A 25,420-nucleotide genomic window follows, 5' to 3' on the forward strand; every position below is an offset into this window, starting at 1 on the left:
ACCTCTCAGCATTTGTTCTTCTCAAACCCTTTCGCCAGCTTTGAAAGCTTCTCTTCCCTCTCAACACGACGAATGAGCTCCAAACGTTGACTGTACAACAACTGCGGCAGCTTCTTGACGCCATACTGCTTAGAGCGCTTCATTGGGGGGTCGGGAGGGGCCATGGCAGGTAGGAGGCGGGGAGAAGTTGAACAAAAAAGGCAGTTAGCTCTCGTACTCCACGGCGACGGTCTGTATTGTGCGGACTGGCAGGACAAGAACAACAACAACATGGCGGCATTAGTATGCACATATGCCACCAGGGACTCTCGGTAATTGGTTGTCGGGTCGTGATTTTCAATTTGAATGCCACGGTTTATGATTCTCCTCGGAAATGGCCCATTTCGGTGCCTAGGTCCGCGATTTTCGTGACTTATCGGCGATTTAAGGGTTCCGGCAGTCTGACAGCCACTTAGCCGTGATTTACGAATCCGTGATTTATAAACACGCGATTTACGAGGATTGAGTGTATATACAGTATATATATATATATATATATATATATATATCTATCTATCTATCTATTGCCAGACGCCTCAATCCCGTTTGGGGTGGCCACAAACAAATCGCCTCCAAGTCACCCTGTCCCCCGCCATTTCACTGCCCTGCTCCCAACTCACACCCCCCTCTCTCATATACCTCTCCACCCCATCCCTCCATCTCATCCTCGGCCTCCCCTTCCCTCTTCCCCCCTCCACCTCACTCACATACACTCTCTTCGTCAGTCTTTCACCCTCCATCCTCTCCACATGGCCAAACCACCTCAGTGTGTTCCTCATAACGCTTCCTATCACATCCACATCCACACCACAACGCTCCTTTATATCCTCATTCGTCAGCCTGTCTCTCCATGTGACTCCACAGGCTCCCCTTAAATAACTCATTTCCACTGCTCTCACTCTTGACTTTTGTCCTTCCAACAACGTCCAAGCTTCACTTCCATACGTTAGAGTTGGTATCACAATACTGTCATGTAGTAACTTTTTCACTTCCATGCTCACTTCCCTGTTTCTTATCACTGCTTTCAAAGAACCAGCAACCTTTCTTCCTTGCTGTACTCTTTCAAGCACTTCACCCTCCAAACCTCCATTCTTACTCATCACACTACCCAAGTACTTAAACGTACTCACATTTTCCAATTCCTCACCATCCAACCTCGCTGTACATTCACTGACTTCACCTCTCTCAAAGACCATCATTTTACTCTTCCCTACATTTACCTTTAGAGTCCGTTTCTTACACACTCTCTCAAACTCATCCACCAAGCCTTGCAGCTCCCCTTCGTCTTCACTCAACAACACAGTATCATCTGCAAACAACAGTACATGGAGTTTTGCAAACACTATCCTCTCTCACCAGGGCCACTCCAACATCCACTACCCTACCTTGTACCTCTTTTATTACCCCATCCATGTACAGATTGAACATATATATATATATATATATATATATATATATATATATATATATATATTTGTATATGTATAGAAACTTTGTAAATAGTACACCAACTAGCCGGCATAGCATGATTGCGATGGGAGTGCTGTGTAGGAGCAACTTTGAGCTTAATTCAAACACTAGCCACATCACACAACATCACATAGTCACCGAGGTGCACATGCTTGAGAAAACATGTGTTTAGTGCACTTGGGGATTTGTTGCAAGTGAAACAATGAAGGATCTTGAAGAGCAATGCATTTGTGTGAAATTCTGTTTCAAATTGGGAAAAACATTTACAGAGACTTTTCAGATGTTGCAGCAGGCTTATGTGCAGGATTGTTTGAGCCACACACAGTGTCACAAGTGGTTCCAGTGGTTCAAATCAAGAAGAATGTCCACCAAATCTGGATGGCTTTCCACATCAACGGATGATGATCACATTGAGAAAGTGTGTGCTGTGATCGGTGAAAATCGCTGCCTGACTGTCCGTGAAGTTTCCGGAGAAGTGGGCATCTGTAAAAGTTCGTGCCACGTGATTTTAACCGAAAAGCAGAAGATGCATCGTGTTGCCACAAAATTTGTGCCATGTCTGTTGACAGATGAGCAAAGAGAGAACATGTTGCAGTCAGTCAGGTGCTGTTTGATTTTTTGCAAGCAAATGAAAGCTTTCCAAAAAATGTCATAACAGGTGATGAAATGTGGATGTGTGGGTAAGGTGTTGAAGCATAAAGGCAGTCGTCACAGTGGGTTGGAACATCGTCACCACAACAAAAAGAAGCACATCACAGTTGCCCAAATGTGAAGATGATGTTGATCACTTTTTTATTGGAAGGACATCATTCATCATGATTTTTTTTTTCTTTCTTTTTTTTATGCAAGGAAAGAACCAAAGGTTAAAAGCCCACAAGTTGTTCCCTCCAAGAAAAAATAAAAACAAGATAATAGAGAACCAAATTTAAGATCCATTCATTTTGAGATGCCTGGACAGATTGCGTTTAAAGGACTGGAGGTCATAGGCAGTATGAGTTTTTTTCCATGTGGTCAGACAGTCAATAAAGAGTTTTACTTGGACATCCATAAACATTTGAGGGAGGCAATGTGAAGGAACAAAACCTGGATGCAGCACCATGACAATACACCTTACTCCTTATCCATGACACTTTGGTGAAGCCTGAGACAGCTGTCATCACCCAGCCACCCTACTCTCCAGATTTGGCCACTGTGGACTCTTTTTTTGTTCCCAAAGTTGAAATCCACCCTGAAAGGTTGCAGATTTCAGATGACAGTTGAAGAAGGAAATTTGCAACGAAAACTGTGCACCATCCCTGAAAATGCATGCCAGGATGCATTCCAGAAGTGGAAAAAACATTAGGAACATTGTATGAACAGTGGAGGGGAGTGTTTTGAAGGAGACCATTCTGATTAAAATGTAAGTAAAGCAATAAATTTGTTGTTTGAAAAGTCTGTTTTCTTTCTGAACAGACTTCATATATATATATATATATATATATATATATATACAGTCGATTCTTGAAATTTGGCAGTTTAGAATTCGACGATTTGAATTTCGATGCATTTTGGAGTGATCCACCTACCTCACTTTTCGATGCAAAATCGCATTTTTCAATGCTGTCAGGGCTTGATTCCATCCCAAACAAGCAAAGATAATATTTTTTATGCAAACCAAAATGCTAGATGTGAAGGAAAATTATAGGAAAAAGTATGAGCATAACCTAATATGTGACATGTGTCAAGAAGAGAATGAAAATCAACATCATTTTTTCATATGTGAAGCATATGAAGATATAACAAGAAAAATTAAAGGAAAAGAACCAATAATAGAAATACTATAACAAAATGAATTACAGGTGGTAGCAAACACAGTAGGCAGAATACTGAAACAAAGAGAAGTAATTATGAATATAAGGAGCAACATTGAAATGAACAATAGGGACTGAGAAAAAAAATAAGTCATCTTGTTTAAAGACAAGAACTTCTGGATGGGAGTAGATGCCAACAACAACAAGCCATGTGCAAGGCAGTGTTCTATTGTCGGCGGCTATCTTGCAACTGTTCTGCCAGCCCTCTACAGCCAAGCGCCGCACTTTCAGCCTGTACCTTCCACGTGTGGACGTGCATTTCGCTGCAGTTTAGTTGTATGTATTTTCCTTATATTTTCGTCGCAGTGTACCTGTTTCAATATGGCAAGCAAGAGTGGTTCTTTGGGTAGCAGTGGTAATGGATGAGAGCAGCCTGGCATCTCTGAATCTTTGCAGCCAAAGGAGAAATGGCAATACAGGAAAGGGCAGAAATACACCAAGTATACACTTGCTGACAAGGCGAAAATTCGTATTCTACACTACAGCATGGCAATACAATGCAGAATTACAGTTACTTAACCACAATTATAGTTCATAAAGGTTACAGGGGGTGTGGGCAAAAAATCATGATTTTACGTTGTGAGGTTCAGAGGCCCTGGACCCAAACTAATTTTTCCCATAAGAAGTTCGGTTTAAATTTCAGTGGTTTGAATTTCGTGTTGATTTTTAGGTACCCATGTCCATCGAAATTCGAGAATCAAGTGTACTGTATATATATAAATATGTATACAGTTACTTAACCACAATTATAGTTCATAAAGTTTACAGGGGGTGTGGGCAAAAAGTCATGATTTTACGTAGTGAGGATCGGAGGGCCTGGGCCCAAACTAATTTTTACCATTAGAAGTTCAGTTTAAATTTTGGTGATTTGAATTTCGCGTTGATTTTTAGGTACCCATATCCATTGTAATTCGAGAATTGAGTGTATATATATAAATATATCTATCTATCTATCTATCTATTGCCAGACGCCTCGATCCCATTTGGGGTGGCCACAAACAAATCGCCTCCAAGTCGCCCTGTCCCCCGCCATTTCACTGCCCTGCTCCCAACTCACACCCCCCTCTCTCATATACCTCTCCACCCCATCCCTCCATCTCATCCTCGGCCTCCCCCTCCCTCTTCCCCCCTCCACCTCACTCACATACACTCTCTTTGTCACTCTTTCACCCTCCATCCTCTCCACATGGCCAAACCACCTCAGTGTGTTCCTCATAACGCTTCCTATCACATCCACATCCACACCACAACGCTCCTTTATATCCTCATTCGTCAGCCTGTCTCTCCACGTGACTCCACAGGCTCCTCTTAAATAACTTAAATAATATATATATATATATATATATACAGTATATATAATTTGTGGTAGGTGGGGGTACTCACCATCCACTCACTTGATGTAGTGCTGCTTTCGGGTTTTTTCCCTTTCCTCTCCTCCATCCTTCTTTCCATCCATCCTCTTCTGTCTTTCTTTCCTTCATTCTTTACGCTTTCTTCTGCCTGCGGGTGACTTTACACTCCCTCTTGTGTCTTTCTTTCCTTCATTCTTTCCTCTTCCTTATGCCTGTGGGTGACTCTACACTGAGTGACAAGCCAAATGGTTTCCTGTACACCAGGAAACCATTTACTACGCTGGGTGGTAACCATATAACCAAATTTTGGCGCCTGGTGGTTTAATGGGTAATTATTGCACTCCAATCGGATTGAGCCGGTGAAGGTTTATATCCAAGGGGTGGTTGGGGTTTATTGCTCACGTAATGCCACTCAGGGATGAGTGAGGCTGGTCACTCTCATCTTAAATGTCAGGACCAACTGCCTAGCCACGGTCTCCTACGCTCCTCATGGGGCAACGTAGGGTTGGATGATGATGATGGATGGATATACATATCTATCTATCTATCTATAGCCAGACACCATAATCCCATAAGGGGTGGCCGTTTGTCTTTGAGTTAGTTGTTTTGCGGGGAGGGGCACTAACCCTCCACCAACCCACTTGTTGAAACGTAGGGAGCACGTATGGGTTGGTTATATGGTTACCACCCAGCGTTGTAAATGGTTTCCTGACTTACAGGAAACCATTTGGCTTGTCACTCAATGTAAAGCCACCTGTAAAGGAAAGAAAATAAGAAGTGACATGAAAGATGGGAGAAATAGGAAGAGAGGAGGGCAGGCACAGAAAAAGAATGATAAAGGCTAAGGAAGAAGCAGGCAGCACTACATCAAGTGAGTGGATGATGGTCGCTACCACCTACCACACTATATATATACAGTATATATATATATATATATATATATATATATATTTCATTCATTCATTGCCAGACGCCCTGTATCCCAAATGGGGTGGCCAAGGGCTTAGAGTTAATTGTTTTACAGGGAGGGGCACTAATCCTCCACCAACCCCACTTGACATGTAGGGAGAACGTTATGCCAACAGCATCTGATGTTCCCAGGCGGTCACCCATCCAAGTACTAACCAGACGCAACGTTGCTTAACTTCGCTGATCCGACGGGAAGTGGTGTACTCAACATGGTATATATATATATATATATATATATATATATATATATATGCAACCACAGTATTTACTGGGTCTAAATTGAATATAAAAAGAAAAGTTTGTGTTACGAGTGGGGTGCCCAGCACCAGTCAGGATAAATGCATAGGTTCTGTGCTTTCATTACACACAGTTTCATTACTGTGCACTGGTCTTGGTGCCAATTATGTGTGAAGGGATCACTGTATATGGCATAGTTTTTTAAGCAAATAAATTAACAGTGCTAGATGCCAGCAGTAAGCAACTGATCTGTACTCATATACATCATCCCCAGGGTAGGTTCACATAATCAGTAGTTTCTCACTGAAGTATTTCTTTGGGAATATTTTCCTCTGTCAAGTGAACTATGGTACTGTCCATAATCTTTGGACCATCATGAGATACGTAGCATTTGAGGCATGACACCCTTTGTGCCATTAATAGTAGTTCACTGTATGGTCATCCAGAGGTAAATTTGTTGTTGCTTACTTGATGTTGTCATTGAAGAACCTTATTCACAAAGCCCTTGACTTCTTGGATGATGTATTCTTGCCTGTTCATCATCCCAATTCTGTTCTGCCACAGTAAAATTATACTGTATAGCCATCCCATTGTTTCGCTTACCAAACTTACTTTTTGCTCCTTTTTTCATATACTTTCACTCTTCAGCTCAGATTCCTTTTCTTATTATCATGATCCTTAGCATGCAAAGGGATGGATAAGATTCGATCGAACATCAGTTCCGTTTTCACCTAGTCATTAAAGGGTATCTAATGTGAAAAATTTATTTGCTGACAGAGACAATTTGTTGACATGTTACACTTCCATAATCAGGCACATACAGGAGACCTCTGATTACCTGTATACTTTGCCATTATGTTAAAATTTACAATCATTTCATATTGGTTATAATCTTAACATTTATAACTGCCGCTGTTGATAATTAAAAAAAAAAAAAAAAAAAAAAATCATTCTCAGTGATTTTCAGCAGATAAAGTTGGTGAAAGGATGGTTTGAATAATGAAATGAATGAACATTACAAAATAGACATGGAAACATGCTTCACATTAAAAAGAACTTTGCAAAAATAGCATGAATGAAAATTTTGAGGTTTGTAGACAAATGAACTCTCTGATCATCATAACCTGAGCAGTCAGGTTCTGTGGATAATGGAAGTTGTACTGAAAATAAGAGTTGATAAGCTATTTAGATCACATGATTGATGTAAAACAGCACCAAAGGTGTTTGCATAGCCATGACAAAGAAATCAATGTTTTCTCTGCCAAAAATCAATTTTCCTCCATCTGGAGGTCATTTGCAGTAGGCACCTAATGGAAGGTGACAGTCACCACCACTAACCAGTGTATGGAAAGGCACAGGAAGTAAGGTGTCAGTTTTTGAAACAGCCATCATTTTAAGAGATAGGTGCTTATTATTAATGTAGTTTTAAAAACTGGCCCTAAGGTCTTTTAAATTCCAACATTGGCTGTTAGTGTCTGATTGCTTGTGCTAACTCTCAGTGACTAGAATTCAGATACCAAAAATGAATTTCTATTAGGCAATATTTTTGCTTTGTAAGACCAAGAGGGGTGCACCAAGTATCATCCCTTTGTAGATGCAAATACTGCACAGCACTCCCCTCCTAAGGTCTTGAATCTTTAAGGAGTCAAAGTTTCTTTTATTTGACATCCAGCCACTAGGTGGCCATATGGTAACAAAGGATATCTTGGAAAGTATGGGAGAGTAAAACATCAGTGCTTTGCATGTTTTGGAGGAAGGTGGGTGTTTCTTGTGGGTGGAAAGTTGACAGAACCAGCATAACAGAGACTGATTTTACTGAGGCAAAAATTATGAGTACAGTTTGGGTTATTCACAGCTTCACAGTGTTGCAATCCAATCCTTCCCAGTTCTTTATGGCCGTATTAGAAGCATGGAGAGTTAAGGTTAGGCTACTTGCCTCTGAATGGCATTATTTAAGCAATAAGCCTCAACCATCCCTCCATTTGGCGTGTCTTAACTCACTAGACCACTGAGTGTCATTTGATTACTGTACGTAGTTACCACCCAATGTGGTAAATGGCTTCCTGAGTTGCAGTAAATTGTTTGGCTTGTCACATATTGTAGGGTCACCTGACTGCAGCATTTCGTCAGTGAATGGATGATGGGCCATAATATCTGTCCTGGGGAGAGACAGACATTGCTACCCTCTGGAGATGTTCATGTTGATCCAAAACCCAGTGCATATAATCATCTCTAGTGATGGTTGTAATGGCCACATGTCCATCTGTTGTGAGCTTGGGTTTGTCGTTCATGGGGCTTTCAACCAAGCACCCCAGGACTGGAACATTTGAGTCCAGGTTCAAGGATTTTGGAGGATAAGTGCCTCTGCTGTAGAGGTTGCTACGTGATTGAGACGGGTACCTACACTGTAGGGCTGTAGCAAAACTGTGATTCATTAGGGGGCTATCAGTAATAGATTTCATTCTTCCTCACACTGCATGGATCATAGACGATTGTCACTGCTGAACATCCCCTGGAGAAGACAAGGAGTTGATGGTGATTCTTATCTCAGTAGTGACTGCCATCAGGAGGAATGCCTGCTGAAGGGGGTAGGCCACATTGCTTGGAGGGTTGAAGTTCATGTGGAATAAGGATACCACATGTTGCATGAACCATACTGGCTCAGTTTTTGCAGGGTTGGAGAAGTATTCTTGTTTGGAAAAAGCTGCTGCATTCAAGATAGAAATTCCTGGATGTCTTACCTATTTTGAAAATGTACTTAATGTAGTGGTCTGTTATTGCAGTTCTGTAAGTTATGACAGTGGATGGTATTAGTGTTTCACTTGGAGAAAGTGCACCAGGGAAGCCACAACCACTTTTTCTGAGAGGTTTTTGGATTTGTTGTTCCTAATTTAGACATGGAAGTGTAACCATACCATCTAATAATGGCATGGTGTCTGTAGCCATAAACACACCACACCTGAAACTGCTGCGGCCTCAGAACTGAAGTGGGCTTCCCAGTGACCCATTTCAGAAGCATCAGATATATAGCCAAAAACTGCAGGTGACAGTGTTGTACCAGTACCCTAGAGGGGTATGTGTTCTGGCAAAGGTAGATGCACTGTGGTCAGGGTGTCTATCTTGGAACTGATAATAGAACCTTCTCTTTGTCTGAAGCACAGTTTGTAGGTTGCCTGGGGGAAGAATGCTGTTGGAGGACAAAGATGCATCTAACACCATCAGTTCTAGTGTAGCAGCAGTGGTGTTCCGCAAGTGAATTGTGTTCAGTCAGGGAGTTGTAAAGCAATAGAATAGAATCTTGTGATCCTGAGGGCAAATGAAGTTGTAACCCTGATGTGTCTGCCCACCATATGATAGTCTGGATGGTGGACAGTGTCAGTTTTCATCTTATACTGGTGTCTCACTGAAGTAGAGGTCATCCACCCAATGGAAACCTGCACCTGGGATGTGGGAGATTAAGAGGATAATTGTCTATGGATCAGTTTCAGTCAACTTCATCAGAAGTATAGACAACATTAATGGCCCTTGGTGGTTCAGGCATGCCACTGCTGAAATAATTTCCATTGCAGACTCAGTGCTACAGAGAGCTTTGGACAGGTGAGAGCTCTTTGAGATTGATATGTTTTACCTTTACCTCCCTGTGCCCCTGAATTGGTTGGGCATGTTCCAGGTTTGAAGTACAGTAAATTATGTTCTTGAGGTCCTCCCATAGTGACCAGAGCTATACAAAATGTTATGGATTTCCTTGTAGTTTTTGTCACTGTGTCATCAGGCAAGGCAGAGTTCTTGGAAGTAGAATCTCATGCATACTAAAACTATTTTAAGTTTGCATCTCTGCTTTCTAGCAGAGGTGAATGAATGCCTTTGGCTACCATGCATCCCTACCAGTGAATACAGTACCTCCTCCTTGTTCTGTTTAGTAATGATGTTTGTGGCTGCCTCAAGATGTAAGTTGAGAGTGTTTTCAGGAAGATTCTTCTGTACAGGAAACCCCATCTTCCTTTGTCCTTGGACTCACCTCTGAAGCTGGATAGGATAGAGTCGATGGAAACTGGTGTGTCTTTGTTATATGTAGCTGGGGTCTCTTCCCCATCAGAATGAACCACATAACAAGAACTCATCAGGGTTTATTTTTAGTCCAAGAAGGATTGTAGTTCCTCAGATAGGGGAAGTGCACAGAGTAGTTACCCCCTCTTAGTCACCTGCAGTTAGGAAGAACAAGACTTCACCATGACCAGTTGAGGATGTCTTGTTTGTGGTGTCATGGTTGGCATGCACCCTGTCTATGTAGGGCAGGCCAACTGCAGTACAGTGGATATGGTTCCTTCACTTAGATTCAGAAACAAGATTCCTTAACTTGTGCCACCCTTCCTGTTGGAAAACAATCTCTACCAAGTACCTCTGGTAATTTGAGGACCATTGATGACCACAGTCCACAGACCTAACAGTGCTTGGATGAGTAGAATGTTGGTTTGCTGAGGAAGCAGGCATGTGGTTTGCTGCAAAAGGACTGGAAGTCATTGGAGAAGCATTGTGGCAAAGGATGATTCAAACAGTGAAGTTGGAACAATGTTTACTTCTCTCCCTCCCCCCCCCCCCCTTTTCCCCCAGGACTGATCATAAACTTGGTCCACTCTCCAAGACCCTCCTACATGCAACACACCTTCATATGTCACCTGAGCTGTCTTGGCAGGGCTAAGAAAACCTAATGACCTCTGGGATTCATGACCTTCCTTGCCCTCCTAAACAGAGCTCTTGGTGGTGGGAGAAGAGGTCAGCATCTCTGGGTGTGGATCCTTTTCTGCCATGTGGGCAGGGAGCAAGATTATTAGGTGAACATTATTGTGATTGATGACATGTAAAATGAACAAAAAGATATCACTCCTTCCCTTTAAGACTTAGTTCTCCACCACTCCTGAGTAATAACCCATAGTGAGGTTACAACTCTTGAGACATAAGGGTGGCACCTCAAGAATGTTTACCTCCAAAGTGGTAAATGGGAGGGTAGCAAATGGAACTGTGCCATCATGCTATTGAGACAGTCCTAGAAACCAGGGGCGCACCCAGGAATTTTCTAAGGGAGGGGAGGTTTGGGGAGAGCGGTAGCTCGGTGGTAGGGTATCGGGCTCGTAATCGTGAGGTTGCGAGTTCGCGCCCCGCCCGGTGGCTGCTGTGCTGGGAGGGGTAGCGCTCTCCTGTAACCCTAGCAGGACTATATGATCTGATGAGGTCTAGCTCGGGGATTAATCCCTTTCTAAGGGGGGGGCCTGTAGTGAGGTGAGGTCAGGTAATCTGATAATTACGGGGAGGTCACATGCAGGTTTAGAGTCGGGGAGCTGCTGGCTCATGTGTTACTCTTTGTTCGTACTTGCCAATTTTTCATGTATTGCTGGTATCGATATAAATATATATAAATTTTTAAAGGACCCACAGAGCTAAGGGAGGGGCCTGGGCCCGGTGGGCCCCCTCCTGGGTGCGCCCCTGCTAGAAACACCAATGGTGCATGATGCTGGGCCAAGACAAGGCAAGACTGGGACTGATCTGACTCAGCTCACACTCACATCATATGATGAGGATAAAAGTAAAACTTGAGCCATCTCATCAAGTGTGATTTGCACACAAAATCTACTGCACTCCCTCCTCCCCCCTTTGGCAAGAGGAGTGCACTCTGCATCCGTATGATCATGCATGACCCATTGATTCCTCCTTGTGCCCAGGCACTCTTTTCCTGAAGTTACATTGAAATAGAGCAAGTATCCTGTTAGAGATACTTGTCTTGTTTTGGATGGGTCCATAGTGGCAGTGGGGAGTACCTGATGATGGCACAAGTAAGATGAAGAGAGGGAGGGTACAGACATCCAGTGCATCTACAGCTGTGCCCTCAGTAGCACCACTTATTGTGCCTATCATGAGGATGGCCTGGAAAGACCTCCCAGGAGAGACCCTACTAGGGGCTGCCTGCTGGAGGAGGGAAATGACTTCAAACTCATGATATACCACCACCAGTGGCTGTATCAGAAACAAAACCTGGCTAATACAGCATGTAAAATTCTGATGTTTGCATCATTAAGAAACCTAAATACAGTGTAAAAATAATTGAAAATTAGCAGCAAAGGATGTAAGCAAACTCAGATGCCTTTAAAACAAAGAGCAGATGCACCATGAAAGATACAGTTCGAGCATACCAGAATGTGCTGGTCCAACAGGTGTAGGTATCTAGAAAGAGCACAAGGACAAGCGTATAGCAACCATGAACAGAAAAATACACGTGGAACCAAACATAGCCATGGAACAGGTAAAGCACCATATACATCCCTATAGTGGCAACATGGAAGTTATAAATCCTACAGGGCTACTTGGTAGAGAGACACAACAAAACAAATAATGATCCCAGGAATAACCTTGGCAGAGCAACAAGCAGGTTAACCTTAGGAAAGAATGGAACCTATCATGTAAAGTAGAAAAGTCTGGGAGAACACATGGAGCTAGGACAAACACATAAGACGGCACAGATCAAAGTAGCAGTCTAATGCACTGGTAGGTAACCAAATAAGAATGCTGACGTGGCTTACAAGAAGGGGTTACACAGGGTTGTTCAGATCAGTGACAACCTTGGCTATAGGCTTCCCCATACACTTGCAGCCAGTGTTCTGACTGAAGATACTGGGACACTGCATAACTTACAAGCACAGTTTAGTTACAATATCTCCCTCCATAATTGATGGCTGCATTAAGACTGACCCCTCACTTCCACAACACATACACTAATGGATAGTAAAAGTAGCTAATCAAGTTTTCCTTAAGATGCCATGATGACTTACCGGGAGTGAAAATTTTGCATTAGTTTGGTTATCAGCTCTTTATGTTCATGGTGTCAGAGGCAGAAACAGTACTGAAACTATTGTAGTTCATGTATACTCCTTACACATCATCACCAGCTCTTGAGTTGAGTGGGAATACATACATGAGCTAAATTCAGTAAGTTATAGTAAAGTATGTATAATATTCAGGCTTATTACACAAGGGTTGTAAACAGATCCCCTATTGTTAATGCAGTATTAGTAGAGTATAAGGCATGGAATACTCATAAGACATAAGTCCCTTGGATAAAAATGTATGAAGAGGTATGTTCGACAAATAAATACTAGTATGAACTATGTACAGTAATATGTTTATAACTGCAACTCAGTAGATTAGTATAATTGCATGTATTGGTTTAAAAAGCAAAAGAAGAATTTGAATTAAAACCAGCTTGACTAAAAGTTCATTATAGAATATATTAAGGTAGCATTCCCTCAGTTACTATGTTATTCAATTACAGCATCGAGCACATAAGCTGTGTGCTCTGCATAATGAAATATGAAAATGTTATTGGTTATTGTTATTTACAGTATTCCATATTTCTTAAAACAATCAGTATTTAATCAGATTATTTAGTCTTCTATTTAGGTATGTGCACATAAGATCAATATATAAGTCAAATTGGAATGTGAGATTTGTTTTATATATACTGTAGTGTTTTTGTGTTTATATAAGGCGAACATTGTGCACCAAAGTTTTTGGGAGGAAAGGATATCATGGGAGACATGGTTGGAATGTGCATTCCAGTGCATGTAACATAACCTTCTAGCTAAGAGTTTTGTATTACAGCTGGTTACTCTTAACAGCTTGCAAGTTCTCATGTACTGGTAGCACAGAACATACTATCTGTCCCATAGAATCACCTTCTCTCAAGGCTTTGTAATATTCTGTGTAGTAACTGCCCCGATTACCCTGTCCAGGGATCATTGAGTCGGGCCCTTGGGCTGCGTCTGCGGGATGAAGCAGCAAATGGGGGAGAGTCATCTTCATCAGGTGGCCAGTCCCCAGCTGTGACCATCCGTACTCACTCCCCTCACCATCAGTACCACCCCCATGGCCGCCCTCGTTCCTCCATCATGCCTTCTTCTGTAGCAGCACACCTTCATCACGAGACTCACCGAAGAGTTAAGAGCATTGGTGATATTGAGACAATTACTGTGACTCCAGTTTAGCAGTTTATGGATGAGACTGTGGTAGAGCCACTGGATAGGCATCTGCCAAAATATTAATTTGTTTTTTCTTTTTTTTGCCAAGAGTGAGGTGGTGTTTATGAAAATGGATTTATGAATACAGTTTTAAGGTTGAGTCTCATAGATGTTCAGATATGTTTAGTTTTGATAGTTGTGAAATACAGTGCACACAAGGAATAATTGTTCTGTTTCAAGCCAAGAATATGTGAGAATTTTTTGTAGTGAAAAGAATCTCTCCCTGAACTGACCTAGGTAGTGACTAAGGGGATATTATTGCAGTTACAGTACCAGCAAGTGCCAGAGAAATGAAGCTCCCACCTTATAGTTTTCAGCACTGCAACTACTGCCACTTGAAATATTTTTGCGTATCATCTGAAACACAGACTCAAGTAGAAAAAGTTTCGTATACTATAATCTAATCCTAGTCGAGTACAACTGATAAGCAGCCACAGGGACCACAAGCAAATTGCCTTCCTCGTGTGTAGTCCTCAGGCTGTAAGTGTTTATAATATTTAATTTGATGTATAGTTCTCAGTGTCTGAACTGACTTAAGCCTTGACATGCTTTAATCATGAGCAGAATGGTAGATTAACTGCAGAAAAAGTGTAAAAATTTTGGTTATATTCTGGATATATGTTTACAGATTTGATATAAATGGTACAAGCTGTGCATTGCTGGAGAGTACAGTAGTTGTGTCCCATCTTTGGCCAGAAGTTGCACTGTTTGATGCCAGGTCTGGTGAGCAGAGGTGGGACTAGGGCTGTTATCACCACAAGGCTCCATATTAGACACACCAGGCCCTCACTGTCAGTACTGTGGTCTTTCAGTCACTTTGCACATCAGACCTTGTTGCATAAGACACTAGATACTTCCACCACATTTAGGTTGCATGGTCTGAGCTTCTTAAATCTTGCTCTGTTCATTATATTTCAAGGAATCGTGGATGGTTAGTATATTACTGAGAGTTCCAAGTTGGTTAGGCCTATCTGTCTCAGGAGGAATTAATCAACTGTGCAGGGCTTAAGGAGTTTTGTGACTTTACATTCAGACTGGTGGAGTTAGTGAGTGCCATAATATGCAAGAGGGTCTCCAAAGTGCAGGGTTTGTGTATCTGTCATGTTCTCTCATACACTGCTTGAGGCCTGGTAACTGCTCATGTCTGTGTATACACATATTTTAAGAAACATATGTTTGTAAGTATTACAATATATCATTACTAGCCCTCAAGAAGTGTCCAAGAGTTAGGACTAGTTTTGTGTACAGACTGTGTAACTTTTGTACTTAAAAGCTACAGTGTATGTATCATTATGCAAGTTGACTTATTTTTAGCTTCTTTTACGTGCAGTACAGTACTTGGTTGTTGTGTGTTATCCTTTTAAACCCCATTTTATTGTTGTGTCTTGGCAACTATAAAACCTGAAATTTTATTACATTGCTTGTGAGTAGTTTTTAGATCATATGATGCTGCCATGCACAATTTTTTTTTATCAACATGTTCCTTTACAGTGGATTGTATTAGCAATGACTTATGCTATATACCATAAAACCTGAATAAAAAAATCAGTGTGTGTTATTCATTTATGGAATTTCTCGATGTGAAAGTTACTAGTCAGACATTTGTTTTGTTAGTTTAAACAGGTAAGGTTTCATGTCACTCTTACTGAAATAATTTATGCATATATCAACACAAGGAGTTTACTCTTGTGGATAAGTCAGTTGTTACATGTTGATTCAAGAAGGAAATATCAGTTCCCGAATGTGCTGTTCTTTAGTTTAGTATCAATAGTGAGCCATTATACAGCAACACTATATGCAAAGGTTTAAAGAGTGTGGTACAGTAAGAGGAGTACTTTTGTATCATCTTAACTAACTAGCTGTATAGCTGTTAAAATTTTTATACACCATCACATTACACACATATATATACACAATGAGTACTCCTTTTCAGGTGTATCAAATCACGTTTCTCTTTCCCATGACATTTAAGGTGGTGTAGTATTTTTTGCTCTTTCAGTACCAAAATCAACCAGTACTGCTAGAAGAGAGGAAATTATGACTTAAATAGCTAGGACAGGAATGCAGTGAATATAAAATACTTTGGTGATGTAATACCAGTAGCTGTAGGTAAGAAGAGATAGCCAGGTATGACAAATACGAGTGATTGATACACAAGGTAGAAAATGGTAACTGGTTGTATGGTGCATTAAGGTGTTACTAGCATCTTTAAAGCTTTGATGCTACACAATTAAATTTATTTGAAGAATAGCACAGTAATAAACCCCAGGATGAGGATTGTGAATATCAGGTTTATGTTGATAAATTAGTGAACAACATGTAGTAACTGAGATGTCCTCAAAATGGACTGTAACTTTGCATTTCATTTGGATGCAGCTGTTGCTTGCCTTTGGGCTAAGCATACCATATAGGTCAAGTATTTAAAAATAATCACAGGATGGCTGGGATTTCTGAGCAGTAATTTTTATAACTTCTTGATAGTACAGCTTATGGTTATTTTCATTCATAATGTTTACCAATGTTTTATTTTAATATATCACTGAGACTGGAGCTGACCTGTAGTGGCCTGGTATTATAATTAGATCATAGTAAAACAAGGTATAAATTAAATCCATTTAATAATGAGGCAGTACGACATCAAATAGCAGTCTGTAATAATTAGCAAAGCTCGTTTTAATAAGAGTTGTTTGACTTTTAAAAGTTAATACTGTATCATGTCTAAAACTAAAATGTAACTGAATAAATCTGACATTTGCCAATTAAAAACTTTACAAGTACTGTACCAGTAATTTCATTGCATGACAGTAAAATTAACTGTACTGGTAATTATTCAAAATTCTGAAGAAATTAACTGTACTGGTAATTATTCAAAATTCTGATGTAATTACAGGCTATTCTTATACAGAACTATGAAACTGAATATATAATCCAACTGTGTAATGTAGCTAGGATAAATTTGCATTAACTCAGGATGCATTTTGAATCCTTACTTCTGACTAAAATTGCATAATAATAACCACAATAAAATTTCAAGGTGTTTTTGTCATATGTAAGAGTGTAAAAGTAAATGAGGAAGAGGTTACCAGAGTAAGCTTATTAAAGTTACAATATTTTGATACATCATCAAATTTTAAACCAAGATGGAAACAGCTGCTGTCCAAAGAAAGTGCATAGTATTTTTATATGGGTGTAATTTATGCCAGTATGATGTTAAAATGACTTGTATATAGAAAGCTGATGTGTGGCTTTTCATGCAGTTTGTCACGGCCTGAGATAAGGAATCGGTTGATGGATTTATGCCTGCATTTGACTGAAGAACATTTAAATACCAGTAATATTTCTACTGTATAATGCTTGCAGTTCAGTTTGAAAAATCATATTATATTATTTAAAAGATGGGTATTATTCCCATGATGATGTATGAAAGAGGGGAAAGTTTAGGTCTGGGTGATGGTTGCAGTGCAAATTTGTTGGTAAATTTATCATTTCTTTGGATACTAATAACTGATTCTAATTTGATTTTTAGCTAGAGGAAAACAAATTTGATATTTACCATATAGATATGATCTTATAACTCAGTTACTGTCACTTGGACACCCTGGAATACAGTTAAGATTTTGAGCTTTCTGTTTTTATTCAATTATTCAGGTAATTAATGATCATAAAAATGGGCAACACACCACTCAAAGGTCATTGATGAACTAATTTTTTGAACATTCCAAATTTGTTTCTAATACAGAAACAATAAAGAAATTAGCTCTACTGCTTGTTTGAAAACCTAAGTTAATGCTGTAGTATGGTACTGTATTACAATAGTTATATTACAAATATTCATGTTAAACAGTCAAGTCTTGTTACATGCCACTTTGTTATGTGATGAACTGGTACAATGATAATTAAAAAGTTTATTACCTTTTTTCAGAATAACGATAAAAAAAATTATTGTGATTTCGCTTGAATGACAACTGTGGCAGCTGCCTCCTAGAATCTCATGCGGACGTGGTGACGCATGCAAGCTGACAGCAGCTGTCTGCACCAACATGGCTGTCCAGTGTGTACATGTGCAGAATCCCCATCTTGGGTCTCTGTAGGCAGAGGCCTTCAAACTAACCCTTTTGAAAACTCCATCTCATTTGCCCACCCACTCATGTGTCCTGTTGATTGTCTCCTATGCATTCTCTGAGTTACGTAACCCTCTTGTGTGTGTAAGCAATAGGAAATTGAGAGAGACCTTTTAGTGTGTGAAATAAATGAAACTTGTAAATTGGAAATACACTGATGTATAAATATGATTACATATAAGTGTGTTGTCCCAGATGACTGGTTGAAGAGTGTGACCGTTAATGTGTATGAGGGGATAGGTGATGCCCTGGAAAGAGAAAATTACAGAGACATAAAACTTTTGGACCACATAATGAAGGAAATGGAGAGAGTTCTAGAAGGTACGATTAAAGAAGGAGTGAATATTGATGAGGTGCAGTTTTGGGTTTATGCAAGACAAAGGGACCAGTGATGCCATATTCGCTGTTTGACACCTTCAGGAAAAGTACTGTATATAGGAAAGAAAAAGGATCTATACTTTGTTTTTGTTGATTTGGAGAAGGCCTTTGACAGAGTTCCTAGGGAGTTGGTGACGAGGGCAATGAGAAAGTTTGGAATTGAGGAGTGGCTGGTTAGAGTGGTTATGGCTACTTATGTGGGTGTTCACACCCAAGTGAGGGTGAATGGAGATTTAAGTGATGAGTTTTCCATGAACGTCAGTGTGCATGTGGGGCCAGTCTTGAGTCCCTTATTGTTTGTTATAGTGCTTGAAGCCCTCTCACATGACTTTAGAAATGGATTCCCATGAGAGATGTTGTATGTCGATGATTTGACGTTGATTACAGAAAATAAAAAGGAGGAGGAGGAAAGATTTAGGAAGTGGGAAGATGATATAGGGCACAAGGGCTTAAGAGTAAGTGCAAACAAAACAAAAGTGATGGTATCTAAGGCTGGGGCAGTTCTGTCGAAGAAGAGGGAGAGTGGCCTTGTGGGGATTGTCACAAGGGCATGGGAAGGAATTCCATCTTGTGCAGTATTTGTGATAAATGGGCACATAAGAGATGTAGTGGTATTAGAGGTAGACTGAAAGATAATGTTGATTTCATGTGTGCAGTGTGTTGGGGAGAGCATGGGGAGATTGTCAGGAATGAAAGTATTCCTCTTGCTGGTTAGTCTCTGATTGTGTGGAAGAGTTTTGTTACTTGGGAGACATGAATCAAGAGTGGTTGGAAGAAGCTCAGGGAGCTGTTGCCACTCCTGACATTGAGAGGGTTCTCCCTCTTTGCTAAGGGATCTTTGTATGCAGCATTTGTTAGGAATAATGCTGTATGGTAATGAGACCTGGACAGTAAAGGAAGAGAATATTTGTAGGTTCACACATACAGAAATGACAATGATTACGTGGATGTGCAGTGCATCTTTGAACGTTAAGCCTGGGAGGGCTAGGTTTATGATGGAAGAGTTCAGAGGAAGGATGGAAGTGTATCAGTGTTGTGATGAGGAGGGGTAAACTGAGATGGTTTGTGCATGTGGAGAGGATGAGGGATGACGATTGGGTGCAGAAAGTGAAATGTGTGAACGTTTGGGGTAGGACTGTAAGAAGCAAATCAAAAAAGACCTGGGAGGAGGTTACAGAGTGACCTCAGGGATAAGGGACTGAATAGGGAGGCTGCCAGAGATCGAGCAACATGGAGAGCCATCATTAGGTGACCAAGGCCGATGCATGCAGCATGTTGGAGCCTTTATTAATGAAACAAAATGATGTATGATGCTACCTCTAGTGGAAAGCATGGTGCTAATGATGCTTCCAAGGGCAATGCATAGCCTTTCCCTTGATGAGAATTTAATGTTGATAAGTGCCATAAGGAGAGGCAGGAACTGCACAAAATTACTGATGCCCTGAAGCTGCCCCAGTTCATGGTTGTGATGATCATAAAGGTATCCAGTCACAGAATGTGCCTTCCCTGACTGCTAAATGAGTAACTCGATTATGGGAGCCTGTCATAAATGGGATAGAGTGCCTCCTAACTCGATGGGTCAATGAACTGACCCGAGCAAAGCTGCCTCTTTTCTGCACTTTCCTTTGCAGCAAGTCTCCCGATCTGTGGAAAGATCTCAGGGATAAGCAAGGTATGGAAGCCAAGGAGGAGTTCAGTGCCAGCATGGTTTGTTGTGTGATTTTAATGCCTATGCTGGCCACATAACCATGCATGTCAAGGCTGTTAGTTCAGACCATGTGGTGGCTGAGGCTTTCCCTGCAAGGGTGAAGGCAAAGACAGATTAAAGGGGATACTGTATTATATAAAACAGGTCTGAAACTTTGATGAGATGGGCCTGGTTTGGAAATGGCTATCCCAGAAAATATACATCAACAAGAAAGAATGACGTCTGCTAAGGTTTAAGGCAGCCAAGGACCTTCTCACCCTCCTTGGTACGAATGCAAAAGGAGACATGAAGCTCAAGCCACTCTTTGTTTACCAATGGGAGAACCTCCAACACTGGCAGTGTTCATGAAAGAGAACCTTGGGGTTACTTGCAAGAGTAAAGTAACCCCAGAGCTTGGCTGACCTCCACACTCTGCTGCTTATATGTAGCAGTATACCTGTCCCCCTGCCTGTGTGACTATGCCATCTAGAGCAACCTTGTCAACCATTTCATTCTGCTGGTTGACAATGCCCCAAGCCCCCCTGGGGTATGGAGGACTGGAAGAATAAAATCAAAGTGGCATACGTGCCCCCAACACAATATCATTGCTCCAGCCGAACTACCTGCCCAGTACCATGAAACAGACGGTGAGAGCAGGAGACTCTGGGGCAGGTGATGCAGTGTGGTGGTTGTGGAGATATTAAAACATCATGCACACCACTGACAACATATTGTAATGGCGGTGTGGAAGGAGGTGCAGCCAAGCACAGTGAACACCATTTGGCAGAAAGTTTGGTCAGAGTGTGTTTAACTCCTTCACAGGGTTCCTGGTGGTGGAGAATATCAACGTCTCATACAAGGCAAGATTTAGGGATGTTGATGAGGGAGATGTGCAAGAGGTCCTGGATAGCCACACCGAGTAGCTGTCCACAGAGGAGCTTACTGAGCAATGGGAACTGGTGGCAAGGGTGGTGAAGAAGGGCACCATTGTTCTCAATGACCTTGAAGGCATTCCTTGCAATAATGGATAAGGGAATTGCATTCATCCGGGGCAAGGACCTGAACCCGGCGAGAGTGATGCGTCAACACATGGCACTGAACAGCACTTCAAGGCATACAGGGAGCTCCTGACAACTATGAAAAGAAAGCACAACAGACCACCATCATCTCCTTCTCCTCTGCCAGCAGTTCAAGGAGGAGCCACGGCCATCAATGAGTGGTTTGCAAATGCAACAAACTTCATCACTTGCCTCTGCCATGTTTGTCCTGTCTTCATCACTGATTGGCACACTCATATCCCACACTACCACGCTCTCCCTCACCCTCGCTGCCACCTCTCCATCAGCCTCACTGCATCACTCTCCATCAGCTTCAGCCCAACACTCTCCACTGGTCTCAGTGCATCACCTTCCCTTGGCCTCACCACATCACTCTCTCCATCTCTCTTCACCTCATTCTGAGGACCTGGAATGATTGTCCAGGCCCTCCAGCTGTCCTCCAGCCTTGGGGTGAACCTTTGGTGACAACTCGGACCAACCTAGGAGGGTGGTAGAGTTTTTGGGGAGATCCTAGGTTCTGTGGTTAAGGGCACCTTCATGTTGCTGCCTGATAATTTTATTCAGCTTGGAAAAGGTTTCATGTATTGAAGGGGATTAAGGTAATATCTAACACTCCAGTCTGAAGTGTTCATCCTAAGCTGAATAAATTTGTCAGGAAACTGCATGAATACAGAGAAAAATTCTGTCCAGAGCTCAGTAGATTTTAGACAAAAAGCATGGATGAGTATATTTAGATGAAATGAACACCATAAATTGCTAAGGAGGTGTTATGATATTACTGTACTTAAGCCAGTAAGGATGCAGCCCCAAGCTCATAAGCTAAATGTAGCCTCCGAAAACTAAAGAATTTCATTATTATCTGGATGACTTTGAATTCATTCAGAAGGAAAGAAGAGGAAGACTAGAAACTAAAATATCATTGATTGCTCCAGTTTTTATAGTTTGCAAATTAATTCACAAAATATATTTGAAATATGATGCCAAAAGAAACTAGATTATGTAAGAATCCTTTATTTGATCATATATAGAGCATGAAAAATTATATATGTGTGTAGTGAAGGAATTGTGATATTGTAGATAATCACCGAAGTATATGCATGATATTGCTGTTAAGGCTAAAAGATTTATCCAATTAGGTATTTTATTTTCTGTACAATAGTCCACCAGGTTCTTGCAGGCAGAGTATTCCAAGACCCCCTATAGGGGAAGTAGAAGGAAAAACACTGCCTCATTAGGGTTGGAGAGAAGGAGCTACAGAAAGGAAATTGGGGAACCCCTCATTTGAGAAGAGGGGGTAAACTCCAAAAGAGGCATGAATGGTATGGGGTGGGGATCCAACCAAAGGAGTTGAAGATGGCAGTGGAGGGAGGGGACATCCAACTAGAGGTGGGAGGGAGGAGGACCACAACCTCCACAAGGAGGGGGGGTAAGGGGGTACACTAGCTATTTACCTATTTTACTTACCCATCTACATATTTACCTTTGTCACCTAATTTCCCATTTACCTGTTTTACTTACCCATCATGGTGGTAGTTGGGGGAACCCATCATCCACTCATTTGATGTAGAGCTACGTACTTCTTTCTTCATGTCTATCATTCTTTTTCTGTGTCTGTCCTCCTCTCTTCCTATTTCTCCCATCCTTCCTGTCACTGTTCATTACTATTCTTTACGGTTCAGGTGGCTCTACACTGAGTGACAAGCCAAATGGTTTCTTGTAACTCAGGAAACCATGCTGGGTGGTAACCTTATAGCCTTATAACAGGGAAACGTGGAGCCTACTATGGTGTCCCTGTAAAAATGAGTGGATAGAAGTAAATGTGGCATCCACCTCAGAATCAAGCCCACACTAGTCCCTGCACATCACTGTGGCAAGGCACATTCTTCCTTCTTCTACCTTTCCTTGCTGCTGCTTTTTATAACCATTATGCCTACCAGTGTACCTAATTTACCTACCCTACTCCCTTTTTTATGTACAGTACCCACTAACCTATTTATCTATTTTACATAGTGATTTGTATTGCCTGTTTTACCTATTTACTGACCTACTCATTTTACTTAATGTGTGACGTGTTTTACCCAGCATCCTATTTATCTTTACAACTGAATTACCTATTTTTCCTTCTCACTTATTTCCTTGGTTTACCTTCCCACCTACCTATTTACCCATTTTACCTACCCACCTACATATTGCATAATTTTACCTACCAGTCTACCATTAACCTATTTTATGAACCCTTTACCCATTTACCTTAAGTACCAGTTTATTCTGCATAAGGAACATTATTATTATCTAGTATATTATTTATGCAATCTGTGTTGATGATGGAAGTCATATACCATACAAGAGAATGAGAAAGTGTACAAATAAAAAGACTAAGAAAAGCTTATAGGCTGATCCATTCCATAAGCAAGCTTGGTGTATTTTTCTAGATCATTCATATTATATATCATATTTTATGTTATTCATGAAATAGATTTTGTTAATAAAAGGACCTGTGTAACTTTCAAAGGCTTGGGGAGACATAAAATGGTAAAAAAATTGCAGTGGTATAAGAATAAGATCACACAGTTCAAAGATTTATTTCCTGATCATTTTAGACTCTATATTGACTCTATATTGTTAATGGAAAAGACATATGTGGCATCCAGCAGAATGATAAGGCATAATATGCCCAATAAATCATCAAGGAATAGGTAACAAGTTACGACCACTGTAATAAAATGACCCATTACTTAAGAGAGATGAATGTCTACCACATTAACATCCACTGGTATTTTATTTATGCAATTTGTGTTTGTAATATAAATGCATGTTTGGCTCATATTAGCATAAAAAGGTGTAATATGCCCAGAGATGTAGCTCTGAAAGAGGTGTGAGAGTTTGCCATTTGGTGTTTTTCATTACCAAATCTAGGCCAGTTTGGTAATGAAAAAAAAAAAAAAAAAAAGTTTAGTAATGAATCTGCATGATTCATTACCAAACGGGTTTTTCACATAGGTGGGGGTGCTCACCATCCACTCACTCGATGTAGTGTTGCTCTCAGGTGTCTGCCCTTTCCTCTCCTCCATCCTTCTTTCCTTCCATCCTCTTGTGTCTTTCCTTCATTCTTTCCTTGTCCTTCTGCCTATGGGTGACTTTACACTTCCTCATCTCTCTTTCCTTCATTCTTTCCTCTTCCTTCTGCCTGTGGGTGACTCTACACTGAGTGACAAGCCAAATGGTTTCCTGTACACCAGGAAACCATTTACTACGCTGGGTGGTAACCATATAACCAAATTTTGGCACCTGGATTGAGCCGGTGAAGGTTTATATCCAAGGGGTGATTGGGGTTGATTTCTCATGTAATGGCACTCAGGGATAAGTGAGGCTGGTCACTCTCATCTTAAATCTCGGGGCCAAGTGCCTAGCCCTGGGCTCCTACGCTTCCATGGGGCAATGTAGGATTGGATGATGGATGGATTAAGATACAGAGGATGGAGACACTGGATTGTCTTCTCTCCTTGATTAATCTGCTGGCCTGCATTACGGGAAAATAATCAACATGTTGCTAATTAAAAGGTGAGTGATTATTTCCATCTGTATATATAATTGGTGACGAATAAAAGTTTGCTTTAAAATTTGATAATGAAAAGTTAAATTTGGTAATGAAAAATGAGGAGTTTGGTAATGTGGCCGAGATCTAGCAAACCTACAGTAATATCAGTGGCGACTGTGGCGTCGCCAACACTTCATAGATAGCATAAGGCATAAGGAAGAAGGAGAAGACCCAGGGCTGCCTCGTGATTCCACTTAGCTACAGAGGATTATTTACATAATTAGTATTTTTTAAGCACGTGTTATCCATTATTTAAGATGACTTTACCAACGAGAATGATGCCCAGCAAACATGGGGTGGGGTCATGCTCAGGTAAGTCTTACGGCTCGTAAATGTAGGCCATATAAAGAAGTTGGGTTAAAATGGCAGCCGGGATCGCTTTCGTTGTCTCAGACCAACCGGTAGAACCTGGTCTTCCGTTTAGCACCTGCTGTATATTAATTATCACTCCAGATTTGCAGGGTAAGGCCAGTCTTGACTTTGGAGTGGGTAATTAGATTATTTACTAGGCATTAAAAGATAATACTGATCCCTAAGCTAAACTCGCCAATTCAACTTACCTTTTTACTTTTTCCTGGATAAAACCCAGCATTTA

The 25,420-nt window shown here is 41.0% G+C and overlaps 1 protein-coding gene and 1 pseudogene across 1 annotated transcript in view; one reads left to right on the forward strand and one right to left on the reverse strand.

The window, feature by feature from the left end:
- LOC145413262 (uncharacterized) overlaps positions 1-25,420 on the forward strand; it is a 142,891-nt gene that overhangs the window by 107,958 nt on the left and 9,513 nt on the right. Inside the window, exon 16 of the mRNA XM_080282991.1 lies at positions 13,699-15,786. Coding sequence (XP_080139117.1) covers positions 13,699-13,950 — 252 coding nt within the window. The 3' untranslated portion in view covers positions 13,951-15,786. The remainder of the gene's footprint in view (positions 1-13,698; positions 15,787-25,420) is intronic.
- LOC145413350 (5S ribosomal RNA) lies at positions 5,788-5,906 on the reverse strand (annotated as a pseudogene).

The sequence above is a fragment of the Coenobita brevimanus genome, chromosome 95, assembly GCF_032717465.1.
Source record: "Coenobita brevimanus isolate Jiangsu-jjx chromosome 95, ASM3271746v2, whole genome shotgun sequence".
Classification (NCBI taxonomy): domain Eukaryota; kingdom Metazoa; phylum Arthropoda; class Malacostraca; order Decapoda; family Coenobitidae; genus Coenobita; species Coenobita brevimanus.